This window comes from Coenobita brevimanus, chromosome 70, assembly GCF_032717465.1.
Source record: "Coenobita brevimanus isolate Jiangsu-jjx chromosome 70, ASM3271746v2, whole genome shotgun sequence".
NCBI classification, from domain to species: domain Eukaryota; kingdom Metazoa; phylum Arthropoda; class Malacostraca; order Decapoda; family Coenobitidae; genus Coenobita; species Coenobita brevimanus.
The window spans coordinates 42774486-42791079 of record NC_137023.1 but is presented as its reverse complement, the minus strand read 5'-3'; the positions used below and the strand labels follow the sequence as shown (position 1 = coordinate 42791079).

Here is a 16594-nt window from a genome sequence, read left to right as displayed (position 1 = left end):
AGATCATCTTTACCTCTCTCTCTCTGTGTATGTGTATGTGTGTGTGCAGATCATCTTTACCCCTCTCTCTCTGTGTATGTGTGTGTGTGTGTGTGTGTGTGTGTGTGCAGATCCCTTAGCTCCTGGTGTGGGGTTGGCGGTGTCACGGGAGGGTAGGGCCTGTTTGGAGCTATAGTACTTTCTGACAGGGTAGGTACATGTCCCACTGGAACGCTCCTCTATTTTTTCCATTGATTCTTAACTTCACACTTAGACGTTTCACATTTCACGCGGTTTTGGCAGAACATCCAAGCAGCGAAAAACGAGGAACCACTGTATATATATACAGTACCCTCGCGTCCAAGACGGAGACCATAAATAATAATCCAACACATTTCTGTAATACGGTTCCATACGTCCAATACAGAACCAACATTTTATAACGGCCCAAATCCGGGGAGAATACAGCTATGATGGTCTCACTCAGTTCCCGTGCCTGAGAGAGTGACGTGGTTGCAATGTTGTTCAATAAAATATTGGCATCTGGTCACGTGATGAGCTGGCAGGGTTTGCTTTTGTCTCCCTCACCAGACCATCGTGGACATGCTTATCACTTGTTGCACTAAACATTTGCTCCTAGGTTTTGCCTCTCCTTACGTAACCATGCCTAGGAAATCGTCTGCTAACCCCTTGAAGTGCCACCATCCACCTCAGGCTACTAAACTAGAGATAACTGAGCTATAAGCTGGAGATTTAGCTCAGAAACACATACTTTCAGGCGAGGAAATATTTTTTTTGGTGCCAAAATAGGTCTAGGTTGATGTTTTTAAGGGCACTTTTTGAAGATTTTGTGACTATTAATTTTTTCCATAAGGTCTTGTGTTGTTTCAAGAAGTTTCTCGTACAAGACGGGACCCTCAGGCGACAACATTACTGTCCTGGACGCGAGGGTACTGTGTGTATCTCATCTCATCAGCCGTTTGATTGTCCACTGCAGGACTGGCCTATCCCAACCAAAGTGGGGATGATACAGCCAATGTATCTCTACCAAGTGGCTTAGGCTGTCTGGTAGAGATTGCATGTAGGGCGAGAAGTGCTTGTAAATGTAACTGTTGTGCTGTAATGGCTTTGGATGTGTGTAGTCTCTGAACCAAGTGTAATTGGCCCATGCAAGCCGACTGGGTGCAAGCATACTTCACAGTACGTGACACTGGTTCATCCAAAGCACCCCTTGTGTCCGCCAAGCAGTAAGTGGCCTGAAGAACGCTCCCAAAGTTTATTACCCTGGCGGGGTGCGAACCCTCGTTCTTCAGTGTATGAAAACGCACACTTTACCACTGTACCATGAAGGCTCCACTGTATACTGTATATATATATATATACACACACACACACACACACACACACATTGTATATGAATTACTTTCATGTACATTTTATTTGTCATTATAATTACAGTATTTTACTTTACACATAAAACTAACTTAGTACGACTCTGCACAACAACCTGAATTACTGCTTTTGCTCATTTTTACTTTCTAGTTCAACATGCTCTCGGAAAGCCTCTTCCAAGAGAATATTGTGGATCCAGTTTCGTGTAGTCGTCCTACTTTCCAAGGGAGGAAAAGGGTTGCCTGAAAAGGAATATTGAAGACATTAGCAATCTCTTCAATTACAGGTATCCAAACTGTAGATTCACTCGAGCTTTTTTTTTTTTTTTATAACAGTAAAACATTACTGTACATACAAAAAATAAAAATAAAGAATCTATCCATACATCCATTCAAAATCCAATCTTTAACTGCCCCAAGCAGAGCAACACAGCTCAGGGCTGAGGGCTATGGGTACACAGCTCACATTTTAGGCAAGGGTGACCAATCATTAGCCTATCGGCAGCATTACATGAGCAATAAATCCAAAATATCTCAAATTCTGACTCGTAAAGACTGACTCTCACTGCAGTGTTTTAACCACTACAGTACTGGAAATCCTTACTGGTTATCAATCTATACCCAGTAATTCAACTCATGGGTAAATTATAAAAATCTTTACAATAGGAATAGATATGATGGTCTAGACAGATAATAACATACATCATGTCTACTGGTATTTTGTTTGTCCATGGATGGCCAGGAAGAATGCAATTTGATATGGCAGATGAATGTCTGAGGGAGTACTGAATGTGTGGATCGCAATGAAAGCAAAGAACATACAAAAATGGAAATGGATGGAAGAACTGTGTGAAGATGCACAAGCCAAGGGTTGTACTTTGTCACAAATCAATTCGCGACATTTCTCTTTTGTGAGAAGCCACGAACTATTAGTGGAAAACTCACTGTGTATCGCTCAGCTAACCGTTTCTCCCTCCATTTCGGGGTATACTTTCCAAAACATTCGTCACTGTTTTCAAAAGTGACCGATTTAATGCACTTCACTAAGTGCTGTACTGAGCAATACTATTGTTCTTTATTGTTCGCCCTGCTTGCCTCTGACCGTTAGAAAATGCGGCCTACTGCTCCCTTTTGTTCCCACGACTTAGTCAGTCGCGTGTTTGTTGTGACGGAGGAAGGTCCTGTGCTCCAGAAGTGTGAGAGGTCAGCTAGCACCCAAGCTCCACTGAGACAGTTAATCCAGTCCTCCCACCCCCTGGGTGATACACAGCATTCATCGATCAGTATTTCCTTTTTGTATTTAGTAGTCTTAAGAGTTTGGTTAAGGTGTTTTTTCCTAGGCGTAAGTATTTAGCTTTTGTGTGAGTGAGTGAGTGCGGTCTCATTGATTTGATTTGAAATGTAACGTTAAATTTATTCTTGTATTCAATAAATTTAACAGTTCTTTTTCTTGAGCTTAATGTAAAGTAAATTCTTGTTTCATTTCTCCAAATTAAGCTTATTTCCCACATAGCTCCTAGCTTGCACAGACGTTTGACTATTCATAACTGGTACTTAGACCAGTCTTGTTGTATTAACTTAAAATCCGTTGTGCCATATGAGTTAAGCATCAGCAAGGACCTGATTATTATTATTAGTATTAGTTATTTATTGTCAGGGGTGAAGTAACTTTCTCCAGAGGCTAACAGTACAGTAATTCAGCAATTGTGAGTAATTAGTCTCTGCTGTGTACTGTTGAGAAAGTTTATAAATTCTCGTTCTTAGAGAATCGTAGCAAGTCAGCGTAAAGTAATCGTTGCTTGATGTAGCAAGACAATCATTGTCTCTGCTCTTCAATATTATTGAATATTATTATCAATTAAATAATATTTAAGCATTTATTTCAAAATTACCGTGGTATTATAAAAACTCCGTGACATACTTCTTTTTTAACTTGGCAAATTAACAGAATCACCTTCTCTATCCATCAAGTGTTGTGAGACCATAAAAAAAAAAAAAAAAAAAAAAAAAAAAATGAATAAGACAGTATGATAGGACAAATGCCAGAGGGACAGAGCTGAGAACACTAAAGGCATGAATGATGTACTAGAAATATGTCTCATTTCACAGAGAACTGTTCAAAGGTTTTCTAGCTTTAAATCTGCTTTCCTGTACCTATGGTAGGATCTTACCCAAACCATTTACAAATGGGAAACATGCAGGGCCATGTGCAGGATTTTTGAATGGAGGGGGGGGGGAGGTTTTGGAGGGAAAAAAAAAAAAAAAAAAAAATTCATAACAGTTAATTCACTTTATATCATTCATTCATTCATCATCTAAACTTATGTTGCCCCATGAGAAGCGTAGAAGCCCAGGGCTAGGCAAGTTGGTCCTGACATAAAGATGAAAGTGACCAGCCTCACTCATCCCTGGGTGGCATTATGTAAGCAATAAACTCCTACCACCCCTTGGACGTAAATTAGCACAGGCTCAATCCAACTGGAGAACCTTAATTACCCACTACACTAAGTAACACAATACGGTAAACTTAGGTACTGTAACTGACTACAGTACTGAAAAGGTAAAAACTCAAGATAGTTTACATACTGAACTCTACAGAACTCTGGAAGAGAAACAAAGAATTTGGTTGGTCGTTTATTTGACATCTTTCGTTAAAAACAACAGGAAAAACAAAAGAAAATGCTTCTTCACTCGCTGATTTCTGACCGTAAACTAACTCACTCTGCACAGAAGTACCATTTATAAACCCTTATGCAACATTCTAGAAATTTCCAATATGTTCTACAAACTTCCATTTTTTTTCAATAGTCTTTCATTAATTCTCGTCAGTAATAAAACATTCTAGGACCTTCATTAAACTTCTTAGTTCACTCTTTTTTATATTTTGTAGAACTTTGTAACTCTATTTCTATTATTTTTCTATCTCGCAACATTCTTAGCAGGATTTAATTAATTTATGAGTTGCGTTTTTATTATTATTTTCACTCAAATTTTTCATTCTTTCCAAATGGAGGGGTTAAACCCCCAAACTCCCCTCCCCGAGTGCACGGCCTTGGAAGCATGGTTCCTATGACGATGAACTTGTTAAATTATTCGTCCCAAGCATCATTATGTTACTGAATTTAATGCTTCCTATAAAAACTCTGAAATCAACTACAAAGAAAGGTGCTGCTTGTATATCACCTTAATTTGTTTCACTGTGATTTTCCTGTGAAGTGAGATCGTCGTTTTGTGGCCAGGGGATGCAGCATTCCATCAGTTTGTCTGCTTATTTATTTGTAGGGATGATCCCCTCAAGATTAAGAATGGATTAAAGTGCAAGTGGGGTGGCTGTTATTTCATACAAAGATGTTACTAATATTCTGCCAAATTTGGTTTTTGGGCTAAAGAGTGCCCAGTAATATTTTTGGTTCTCTAATCTGCCAACTCAAGGAAAGCTGAATAATTTGTTTATTGTAAGAACTAAGTTCTTGCATTTGTTTAAAATATTTACTGTAATCCATCACTGTAAGATGTCATCTCTAAGGTAAATAAAATTGAAAAAAGGTAACAATCACAAAATATAAATGAAACAAGTAAAAGAGAACTTCTGGAATTTGTGTGCAATCACTTCCCAATATGAACTCTCCCTTAATCTGAATAAAACTGTCAACTGGTAACATAATCACCATCACCATCATCATCATCCCAACCTTTTTTCCCACCTAAGGATAAAGTAAAGTATTGTTCAAAGAGCAAGAAAAACTTACAGAGGAAGATATCATAAGTCTACCCACTTAAATAGACCACACTCTCATTCATTCACCATTCAAACCCCCTGAATCCTGACTCTACCTTATAAGCATCCACATTTATAACCACATCACCTCTTAGCTACAGTCAATCTGAAGACCATCACTTCACCAAGTAAATAGGTGGCATTTTAGCAAGATTGATACTGAAGCACTTATCACTGAATGTTCAAATTCTTCTAATATGTGAACTCCTTAACTACCTTGTGTACATGTCTTTAAGTCAGGAAGGGACTCGGGCACTGTCATCTGCAAATATACCTTTTAAGTTAGTGGTTTCAATTACAGTATCCCATTTGTATTTTACTCTTCCTACCACCACACAATTTCATTCACCTTTCACTTTTAACAGACTGGGTTAGAATTAGTCCTATATCAACTTCTTTACGTAATGGTTCTTCGAAATTGAACGGCTGTAAATTCTTTAGTAAATGACTGAAGGTGTTAGGAAGCCTGTTTAAAACAAATGGATCTCTTGTGGACTTAAAACAATTAACACCATTAGTCAAATTACATACTGTATTTTATATTCTATTCTTGCTATCTCTACATGATTTCATTCACCTCAGGACAGATTTTTTAACTGGAGGGGTTAGATATAGCCTTCCATAACTTCTAACCATGAGGCTCTTCTAATGTAAATAAAATAATCTGATAGCAACAAAAAACATAACAAAAGATGTTATTTTAGTAAAGAACAGTACTTAACCCCTTTAATCTGATGACATCATTTTTATTTGTGATTTTATGTTTCAAGGAAAGACTTTTCAAACTGAAGGTGGGTAGATATAGCATTCACTAGCCCTTTCAGTGAGAAGGATTTCAAAAGTTAAATAAAACTGAAAGTACCAGGAATATTATTTAAAAGACATCACTAGACCGCCTGGGAACACCAGATGTTGTTGGCATAACGTTCTCCCTATGTGTCAAGTGGGGTTGGTGGAGGATTAGTGCCCCTCCCTGTAAAACAATTAACTCTGAGCCCTTGGCCACCCCGTTTGGGATACATGGCATCTGGCAATGAATGAATGAATGAACATCACTATTTTCTTGAGGAACACACTGAGGTGGTTTGGCCATGTGGAGAGGATGGAGGGTGAAAGACTGATGAAGAGAGTGTATGTGAGTGAGGTGGAGGGGGGAAGAGGGAGGGGGAGGCCGAGGATCAGATGGAGGGATGGGGTGGAGAGGTATATGAGAGAGGGGGGTGTGAGTTGGGAGCAGGGCAGTGAAATGGCAGGGGACAGGGCGACTTGGAGGCAATTTGTTTGTGGCCACCCCAAATGGGATTGAGGCGTCTGGCAATAGATAGATAGATAGACTACTGTATTTTCTTAAGGCTAAATTTGGTATGGTTTGGAGAGATGTGGAAGAGAAAGTCTATAAAGATAAGACTAAATAACATAAACATACCTCTGAGTTCCAGCACAGCATTTTCGTACATTTCACCTGGGTGGATATTTGGAGCTTTGTGGAGGCGAGTGTATGATACCTCTGTGTCCTTGAACCGGGGAACTAAAACCTGCAAGAAAAAAAAAAGAGCTGTTTCCTTCATAGCCAAACTGTGCAATGGAAGTTTTCACTAATCTTTGGTGCTGTCATTCCTTTGAAAATGTAAACATTTTTTTGTGTGTTCAAGGGAACTACTGTATTATACCTAACTATCAGTCCTCTGACACTTAATCTTCTTCCCAGGCCAGTCTGCACATCTCCCAGAGCACTTCAATCACTGTCTCTCTGCCCTCCAAGCCATTCCCCAGCTGCTTAAACTGCCACTGTTATAGTTCTCTATACAGTACTGCATTCAGCAGTTCATTACAATGCTCTTTCCATCTATTCACTTTCTCTATCTTCAACACCATTTCAGCATTACACTCATAGGGTTATTCCTGTGGTAAATGAAATTGCTTGACAGTTACTTAAATAACTTCTCAACAGTATGCTACCTAAGTGAAGGCATTATAAGCTACAACAGAATAGTAGTACAGTAATCCCTCGATTATCCGGACATCCACTATCCGAACAATCTATCATCCAGGCATTGTGATCTGGCTGTTCAATATCATTATTCATACATTTTTCCATTTTATCCAAACAAAATGCTTGTGTCTGGGTGGAAATTATGGCTGAGCGAATATTTTTGCATGGCAGGGCTATTTTTTACGTTTTTTTCACATCACTGCAGGATATGGCCCTGAAGTGGTGACTGCTTGTTTGTGGCTGAAGGGTCTGCTTGACCATGGTATTTGCTTGGCTGTGGTTATATAGGTCTGCTTGTCCAGACAGAGTAGTGTAAACACCAGGAATAAGTGTTGTACAATGTACCGGTACTGTGGTGGCCTTTTACAGTGGCATTCAAAGTTAGGGCATGTGCAAAGGCAGGGCAGGGGAGAGGTCCATTATCTAGACAGATCCAATATCCAGACATGCCTTTGGCTCTATTACGTTGGATAACTGAGGGATTACTGTATACAGTAGTACTTTTGGGGTTAAATGACCTACCTTGAAGAGTTTGTGGACAACTTGTTTTTCTGTCAGCCAGTAGTTGGCCAACTCCATGGTAGGTCGGTGGCAGTCCCCGTATCTGATAGCTTCTGCAATTAGCTGTTGACAAAGAATGTCAATTATGGTGCCTTCTGTCAATTTAATGTTGATGTGAAAGTACAGTATCAACAACAGGTAAAAATGGCAGCAGCCAATCCCATATTACCCAATCGAGGTGTTTGGGCCAAGGTGAAGTAGTCCAGAATATTTAAGGGTAGATGGCTAGCCTACATATGATCGAAACCCTGCAGCGACTTCTAGGGGATTTTAATATATAATAGTACATGACTACCAGCCTGACTAAGGCACTTGGCTCACCAGACAACCATGCATCATGTTAAAAATGAAACAGAAATGTGAAAAACAATCCTAAAAAACACAAGATAAAAAAAGTAGCAGTAGCAATAGTAACCCCAAGTTCCTCTGAATGTGAACCAAGCTGACTGTAAGCTGAAGTTACCCCGACCAACAGTCCACCATCCCTCTTACACGGGATAAGGGGGTGCAGCTGAAGGGCTTTTGCTTCACTAGACAATGGAGCCGCCCAGTTATGTGAAAGTCACAATGCAAAAAGGTGCCCCTCTCCAGCAACATAAAGAGAGTAAAACTTTGCATTAGAGGAAACTCAAATTATAGAGCTGAACTGTCATGGAAGAGTGAAACTCTATGCACACCTTGCTAACTGCCCTCTCAATTGACACTCATATTCTATCTATCTATCTATTGTCAAATGCCTTAATCATGTAAGAGGTGGCCACAGACAAATCACCTCCATGTCGCCCTGTCCTCTGCCATTTCACTGCCCTGCTCCCAGCTCATATTCCCCTCTCATATACCTCTCCACTCCATCCCTCCATCTCATCTTTGGCCTTCCTCTCTCTCTCCCCCTCTTCATCTTACTCACATACACTCCCCTTGTCAGTCTCTCACCCTCCATCCTCTCCACATGGCCAAACCACCTCAGTGTGTTTCTCCTAACACTTCCTATCACATCCATATCCACATCCACACCACAACGTTCCTTCACTTCCTCATCTGTCGGTTGTCTCTCCATGTGACTCCACATGCTCCTCTCAGTTACTGGGTAACTAATTTCCACTGCTCTCACTCTTGACTTGTTTCCCTCCAACATTGCCCAAGCTTCATTTCCATACGTTAGAGTTGGTATCACAATACTGTCATGCAGTAACTTTTTCACTTCCATGCTCATTTCCCTGCTTCTTATCACTGCTTTCAAAGAACCAGCAACCTTTCTTCCTTGTTGTACCCTTTCAAGCACTTCACCCACTAAACTTCCATCCTTACTCATCACACCACCCAAGTACTTAAATGCACTCACATTTTCCATTTCCACTTCATCCAACCTCACTGTACATTCAGTGACTTCATTTCTCTTGAAGACCAAAACCTCACTGTACATTCAGTGACTTCATTTCTCTTGTAGACCAAAACCTCACTGTACATTCAGTGACTTCATTTCTATTGAAGACCAAAACCTCACTGTACATTCAGTGACTTCATTTCTCTTGAAGACCATAACATTACTCTTCCCTACATTCACCTTTAGATAACATTTCTTACACACTCTCCCAGACTCATTCACCAAGCCTTGTAGCTCACCTTCGTCTTCACTTAACAACACAGTATCATCTGCAAACAACAGTGCAGGGAGTTTTCACACACTGCCCTCTCTCTAATAGAGATGCTCCAACATCCACTGCCCTCCCTTGTTTCTCTTTTATAACCCCATCCAAATACAGACTGCACAACCATGGAGACATGACACATCCCTGTTTCAACCCATCCTTCAAATAGAAAAATTCACTCAGTTCACTGTCCACACACACTGCAGCCTTAGCACCTTCATATACTGTATACACTTCACAGTATTCAGCAACTTCCCATTTACTCCATATATTCTCAATACTTTCCACGATCCTTGTCTATCCACCCTGTCATATGCTTTCTCCAAATCCATGAACAATGCATACAACTCCTTTCCCTTCTCTAGAAACCTTTCCACTAATGACCAAAAAATGAATATCTGATCTACACAACCTCTTCCCTTCCTAAAACCTCCCTGTTCTTCTTCAACTAATTCCTCTGTTATTTCCCTAACTTTGTCAATATGTATCCTACCATAAATTATTCCTATTACACTAGGAAGACAAATGCCCCTATGATTACCACACACTTCTTTTTCCCCTTTTCCTTGACGCAGGGGAAATTTTATACCTGACTTCCAATCCTACGGGACCTTCCCTTCCTCCCAAGCCAATCTGCACGTCTTCCACATCCATTCTACTACTATCTCTCCCCTGTGCTTCAGCATTTCACCGCACACTCCATCAGTTCCTGGGGCTTTCCCCATTTTGACTTTCTTCATTGCTTCCACATCTTCCATCCAACTGATTTCTTCCTCTCTTCTCACATCTTTTCTTCTCCCAGCCATGCCCCAGCCACTGATACATTATTTTCATTCTCTATGTTTGCCTTAAAATTTTCTTTCCATCAGCTCAGTTTTTCTCCCTTCTCCACTAGTAATCTACCATTTTTATCTTTCACTCCCTGACTAACTTCTTCAACACCCTATCTAACTCTCTTTACCTCTTTCCAGAACATTTTCTTTACATTCCCTCAATTTTATACTCAAATTCCTCATCCACTCTCTTCATACTCTTACTAATCTTTTCATCTCTCTCTGCCTCTATATATGTCTCTCCTCTGTCTCTCAACTTCCTCCACACCCCTGTTTCTCATCCACTCACCATTTGCTCTCTTCTTTTGTGCCACAGCCTGTCTCACCTCTTCATTCCACCATGCTGTTCCTTGCACACCCTTTCATCTTCTCTTCACCCCACACACCACCTCACATGCAGCACAGACTTCTTCTGTGAATAACTTGCACACACCTTCCATGTCCCCCATCTGCTCCAAATCATATTTACCCAATTGCTCCTCCACTTCTCTCTTATATTTTGCCTTTTTTTTTTCCATTCTCCTGTAACCTTGCTACCCTCCTTGTATGAACTACTTCCTCCTGTCCTTCCTTTCTTCTTTTCCTCCATTTCACTTGAACCCTGACTTTCACCACCCCAAGTGGTGGTCAGAAAGTCCACTCTATATGCTCTTGCATCCATTACACTCCTTCTCATTCTATCATCCACACACACACACACAATCAAACATTGCCTTATTTTCATTCAGTTCACCATCCACCCTTCTCATCACTCACGACGTATATCTGTGGATCATTTTGTGTCTGAAAGAGGATATTGGCTATCACCAACTCCCTCCCTGCACAAATGTCCACTAGAGCACTGCCATTCTCATCCACTTCTGCAGGCACACCCCATTCACAAACTACTCCATCCACCTTCATATTCCTTACTTTTCCATTCATATCTTGAATCAAAAACACTCTCTCATTCCTTTAAAACTTTTCCATGAACGCTTCCACACGTCCACAACTCTTCTTTCACTCTGCTTACACGTTCTTGCATTGGCGCATACGCACACACACACACAATCGCTCACATTTGTAGTTCAACTTTCAGTCTTACCCACACAATCCTTGAACCAACTGATCCATACTCTCTTATATTCTCTTTCCATCTCTTGCACACAACAATACACACTCCTTCTTTTGCCTTCTCATTTTCACCCACTCCAATACATATACCCCATCCATACTCCCATTCTCTCACACTTTCACCTATCCATTTAGCTTCAGTTACTCCACATACATCCACTTTTGCACCTTCAAGCACCTGAACAATCTCTCTCTCACCTCATCATTTGCAACCCTTACATTCCATGTCACAATCTGTACCATGTCCTTTGCTCGGTCCTTAGTCGTCACCTGTTGGTCAGTCCTGGTCTGAAGCTTCTTGTTCGTATTTTTAGTTAGTTGTTTTCCAGAAGGGGGGGGGGCACTAACTCTCTGCCAACCCACTTGCTGTCACGTAGGGAACATGTGTTGTTTAGTTACAAGGTTACCACCCGGAACTGTCAATGATTTCCTGGTTTAAAGGAAATCATTTGGCTTGCCACTCAATGTAGAGCTACCATAAAAATAGAGTACTGCTACACTAAGTGGATGATGGGTGCCCCCACCTACCATATTCACATCAGTTTAGTGGGCTCCCTAACATGTCTTCCGCAAGAATTTGTTGTGCATCCTAAATCTCAATATTCTTCTATAAGCTATTTATTCCCTTACAATATACAACCAGTTTACATAAATGAAATATAAGTAACCACAACCTACCATACCAATATTACACAAACAAGGAAGAGGTACAATACTATGGAATACCTTTAGCTGACAGGAATAAGAACTACACTGTTGCTCATAATACATCACTACTGGTGACTAAAATCCTACTCTTGCCTCTTGTAGCCAACTTTCATAACACCCATGCAATACATGCTCTGTCCTATGTCATCAACGATAAAGTATTTGATATTCTTCAATCAAACAGCTTCTTACAGGGAAAGCATACAAAAACATCTTTCCATTAACATGTTCCTTTGTTATTTCCTATTAAAAACAGAGAGCTCTCTCAACCTTTCAAGAAATAATTCTCTTGAGTGAAAAACCTTCATACTTCATTAAAGATGCAGTTCATGATGTTTGGTGTCTTGTAATGTCAAGTTTTTAAGTTGTAGTTTTAGGCTGAAAACTAAGATCAGATGCCAAAAAAGCTACCGGTGGTGGAATGGGACGCTTTCGTGCAGTGGCACAAACACTGTAACACGAGAGCAGTACCAAAAGAATTCGAGAAACAAAAAATTTTCTGGGAAGCAATGATACACATGCCTTAAGTCATCCCCATTACTAAAATGAATCTAGATGGATAGAGAGTGACTGTTATATTCATGGCTTTAACTTATGTGTTTGGGGTGACTTTGGATACCATGAAATTAAAATAAATCAGCAACAACTCCAAATATGTTCAATATACAATATAATACAGAAGAGAGAGAGAGAGAGAGAGAGAGAGAATCCATAAATATTACATAATTACAATGAAAATATACTACTGTATATGATTCTGTTATGGGAAAAGCTGTACCAGTGTCATATGAACAAAGTTTCACCATGCAAGAAGCTTCTCGGTGGTGAAAATCAAGAGGCGTCTGGGGGGTCAAAGTCCCTCAGTTATGATAAGCTAGGTTGGGATACAGTTAGGCCGGATCATTAGGTTTTCTACATGGAAACTTTAATGTACACATACCGGTACAAACGCACTGAGCTCTATTTTTGTTGGAAATCACTTGTTTTGGAAATTAGGTCTACCCAAGGCAAAATATACCTACTTTTGCATAGTTAAGGAAGCAACCAGGTTGCCTGCAGCAATGTTTACCGACAATCTCACCGACTAGCTATGTTGTTTACCAACCATCGCTCCGACTAGAGGCATCAACGTATTCCGTGTCAAAGCAATGAGACACTTCATGACTTAATCAAACCTAACATGATCAATCCTACCCTCACTTGCACTTGAGTCAACTTTCAGATGTAAAAAATGCGCATTAAGAACGTTAAATATGACCTGCTACTGGCAGACGCCAGCGGAGATCCAAAATAATTAAATATAGGATTTTCACATTAAATATATATTCTCAAAAACAAATTTATAGTGGAATGGATTTAAAACAACATGGTCTACAATGTGGTTGTATTAGTTTTCTTGGATCGAGTGACGTGAATTACCAAAAATTTACCACAAAGTGAGTTACACAGCAATTCAAGCTGTTTTCTTATAGGCCCATGCTCTTAAGGAAAACAATTTTAGTACTAGATACATCACATGCGATTAATATTTGATTTCCAAAGAAAAAATATTGAAAAGAACATAGTCCACGTAATTACTGTTACCGCTCTAACCTACCGGTCACTTTTATTCCTACGGTTACATTTACCCAACTTACTCTTTCTGCATAACCTCTTGCTTCATCCGCTCTGTGGTAGCGAAGTTCAATTCTCTCTTCTTTAATCAGCTTGGTTACTGTGCTTCTCATCTTAATCAACCTGCCTTCTGGTCCTTTTGGGTTTGAGAATCGCCGGGTCTTTGCCGCTATTGACACACGTAATGCTGGTATTAACTTGCGAATTTCTGCTTGATTCATCTTCTACTTCTGCGACTCCTTTCACGGCGCTGCCTTCCCTCACCCTCTAGAACAGGGCTGCAAAAAAGGTATAAATGTTCTGTACTTCGGTGAAGAGACGGAACTTAAATGCTTTACTACACGCTGACCGGGGTCCATAGTCTCTTCAAGCAGTCTTCTTCTTCTCTATAGAATTACTAAACTTAGCCCGGTTCCTACAAGCAAGCCTAGGCCTTAGCGGCGTTTTTTTTTTTTTTTTTTTGTATTTTCCTTAAGTTCCCTAATCACCTTACTTTCTAATTTTCCACATCTTACCAAGAACTCTGCCTTTCACTCTCCGTTTTACTCCGTTCTCTAATGTTAACAATCTCTCCTCCCTATTCTATCTCTCCTTTTATTCTACTCATTCCTTTTCATGCAGACAGCCCTACATCTTCCTCTATACCTCCTCTCGGTTGCTTATAATAATTCCACCATTAAAATAATGGCCGTGATGCTTTGGTGAGGTCACCTCCATGCACACATCCCTCATGTTGCCCCCACCATTTCATTTCCCGACTTGCCCATACACTCCCATTATCCATACAGCCTATCTCTGCCCTAAATTGCCATTTTCAAGGCCATCCAGGTCAAAGAATAATTCCTTTCTTGGTTTCTCTTTATTCTCATTATTTCAACACCATTTTTGCTATTCCTACAGCCCTTCTTTTTCTCTTTCATGTATGTAGTCAACACAGCATTCCTACTTACATTAACTCTTTCAGCAACATATTCAAACTCACTTCCCATTCCTCTCTTGAACTCTTTTAAGTTGCTCTCTCTCTCTCTCTAAACTTGTTGAGTTACCATGTTAGCAGAGCTTAAGGAAGTGATGGTGCACCTTTCACTGACTGCTCATACAATGGGAGGAGTGGAGAGATTAACATCATGGACACTGGTGCAACCCTGCATTGGTAAGGCAGGATAATGAGTGGGGCTTAGAGGTGTGATTTCAGCGCCTCCCACTTTGTGGAAGGTTACTGTGCTGAAAACACATCATCATCATCATCACCTGGATTCCTTCCCCACCCCAGGGCAGGGTGAGGAGTAGCAACATCCAGACAGCCCAAGTTTGCCCAGTCCAATGGGCCTAACTTCCATTTACTCATCATTTAAGCCTTCAGAATCCTGGCTCTATATGATATGCCAGAAACATTCACCACATTCTGTAGCTTCACATGAACGTATCCAATGGTCAGTCCAGATGCTGTCATGTTACAAAGGGGTGCCAAATCCCTGACCATGCACCTATTTTCACAACATTATCCAGCCAGCTTGATCTCTTGTCAGTCCTCTAGCCTCACCAACTTCCATACCTCTTCCTCACACACACATCCACTATATCCCTCCACCTTCTCCTTGGCCTACCTCTCCTCCTTCCTCCTACAAATTCGCTCAGGTATATCTTTTTCACCACTCTATTGTTATCCATTCTCTCCACATGACCATACCATCTCAGTACACTCTCTTCGATTCTAGTGTCCACAAACTTCTCACTCCGCATCTTTCTCGAATCACATTATTTTGTATCCTATCCACTCTCTGTAGTCCACGTACATTCCTCAGCAGTTCCATCTCCACTGCTCTCACTCCTGACTTTCCATTTTCATGCCACACCATAGTCTCACATCCATATGTTAAAGTAGGCACTAACACTCCTTCATGTAAGCCTCGTGCCGCTGCAACACTCACGCCTCTGTTTCTTATCAAGGCCTTCATAGCACCAGCTACGTTCCTTCCTTGTGTCACTCTACTTTCCACTTTTGCACATTTTCCTCTCTCTCCTATCACTGTACACAGGTACTGGTACACTCTCACCAATTCTAGTCTCTCTCCATTCACTGTAACATCACACTGAGAGTCACCTTCTCTCTCAATAAACATCACTTTCCTCTTTTCTACATTTACTCTCAAGGCACAATGCTCACAGACAACAGCAAAACTCTACACTAGTCTACCAAGTTCTTGTCCAGTATTTGCAAGTAGTACTGCATCATCAGCATACAACAACTTTGAGATATTCCATCCACCACCAATCATTACCAGTGCCATCCCTCTCTCCATTACTCATGTTTTTACTTCTCTCATCATCTTATCCATTTATATATTGAACAATCATGTGGACATCACACAACCTTGTTGCACACCCACATTGACTGTGAACCATTCACTTAGATGCCAATTTTCCCTTACACATGCTTCACTGCCACCATAAAAACTTTTGATGGCACCTAGTAGCTTACCATCTACACTGCACATGCGCAAAACCTTCCACTATCCTTCTCTGTCTACTTTGTCATATGCTTTTTCCAGTTCCATGAATGCTTTATAGTCCTTCTCACAAGCTTTCTCCATTATCTGTCTTACTGCAAATATTTGATCCACACATCCTCTGCCACTCCTAAAACTACCCTGTTCATCACTCACTAGGACCTCTAATATTTCTCTTACTTTCACTAATTCTTCCATATACCTTCCCTACCACACTCAGTAAACTTAAGCCATGATAATTCTTGCACTCACTTCACTCACCTATATTTTTGTACAGTACAATCACAGCCTTTTTCCACTCTGCTGGCACAGTTTCACTCATCCATGCCTTTTTACATATCTCCAACAAGCACTTCATTCCGCTCTCTCCTCTACACTTAATCATCACACCTCAAAAAAAAAAAAAAAAAAAAAAAAAAAAAAAAAAAACTTTGGGTGCAATGTAACATAATAAAAAAAGAATGG

General features: G+C 40.4%; 1 protein-coding gene across 1 annotated transcript; it reads right to left on the bottom strand.

The window, feature by feature from the left end:
• Nucleotides 1–1414: 1414 nt before the first annotated feature.
• Nucleotides 1415–13949, bottom strand: mRpL17 (mitochondrial ribosomal protein L17). Its single transcript, XM_080277622.1, has 4 exons — nucleotides 13643–13949; nucleotides 7664–7765; nucleotides 6575–6683; nucleotides 1415–1613 (listed from the first exon to the last, which is right to left on the bottom strand). The coding sequence occupies exons 1-4, from the start codon at nucleotides 13838–13840 to the stop codon at nucleotides 1492–1494; spliced, it is 531 nt and encodes a 176-aa protein (XP_080133748.1). The 5' UTR covers nucleotides 13841–13949; the 3' UTR covers nucleotides 1415–1491.
• Between the last annotated feature and the right edge of the window lie 2645 nt (nucleotides 13950–16594).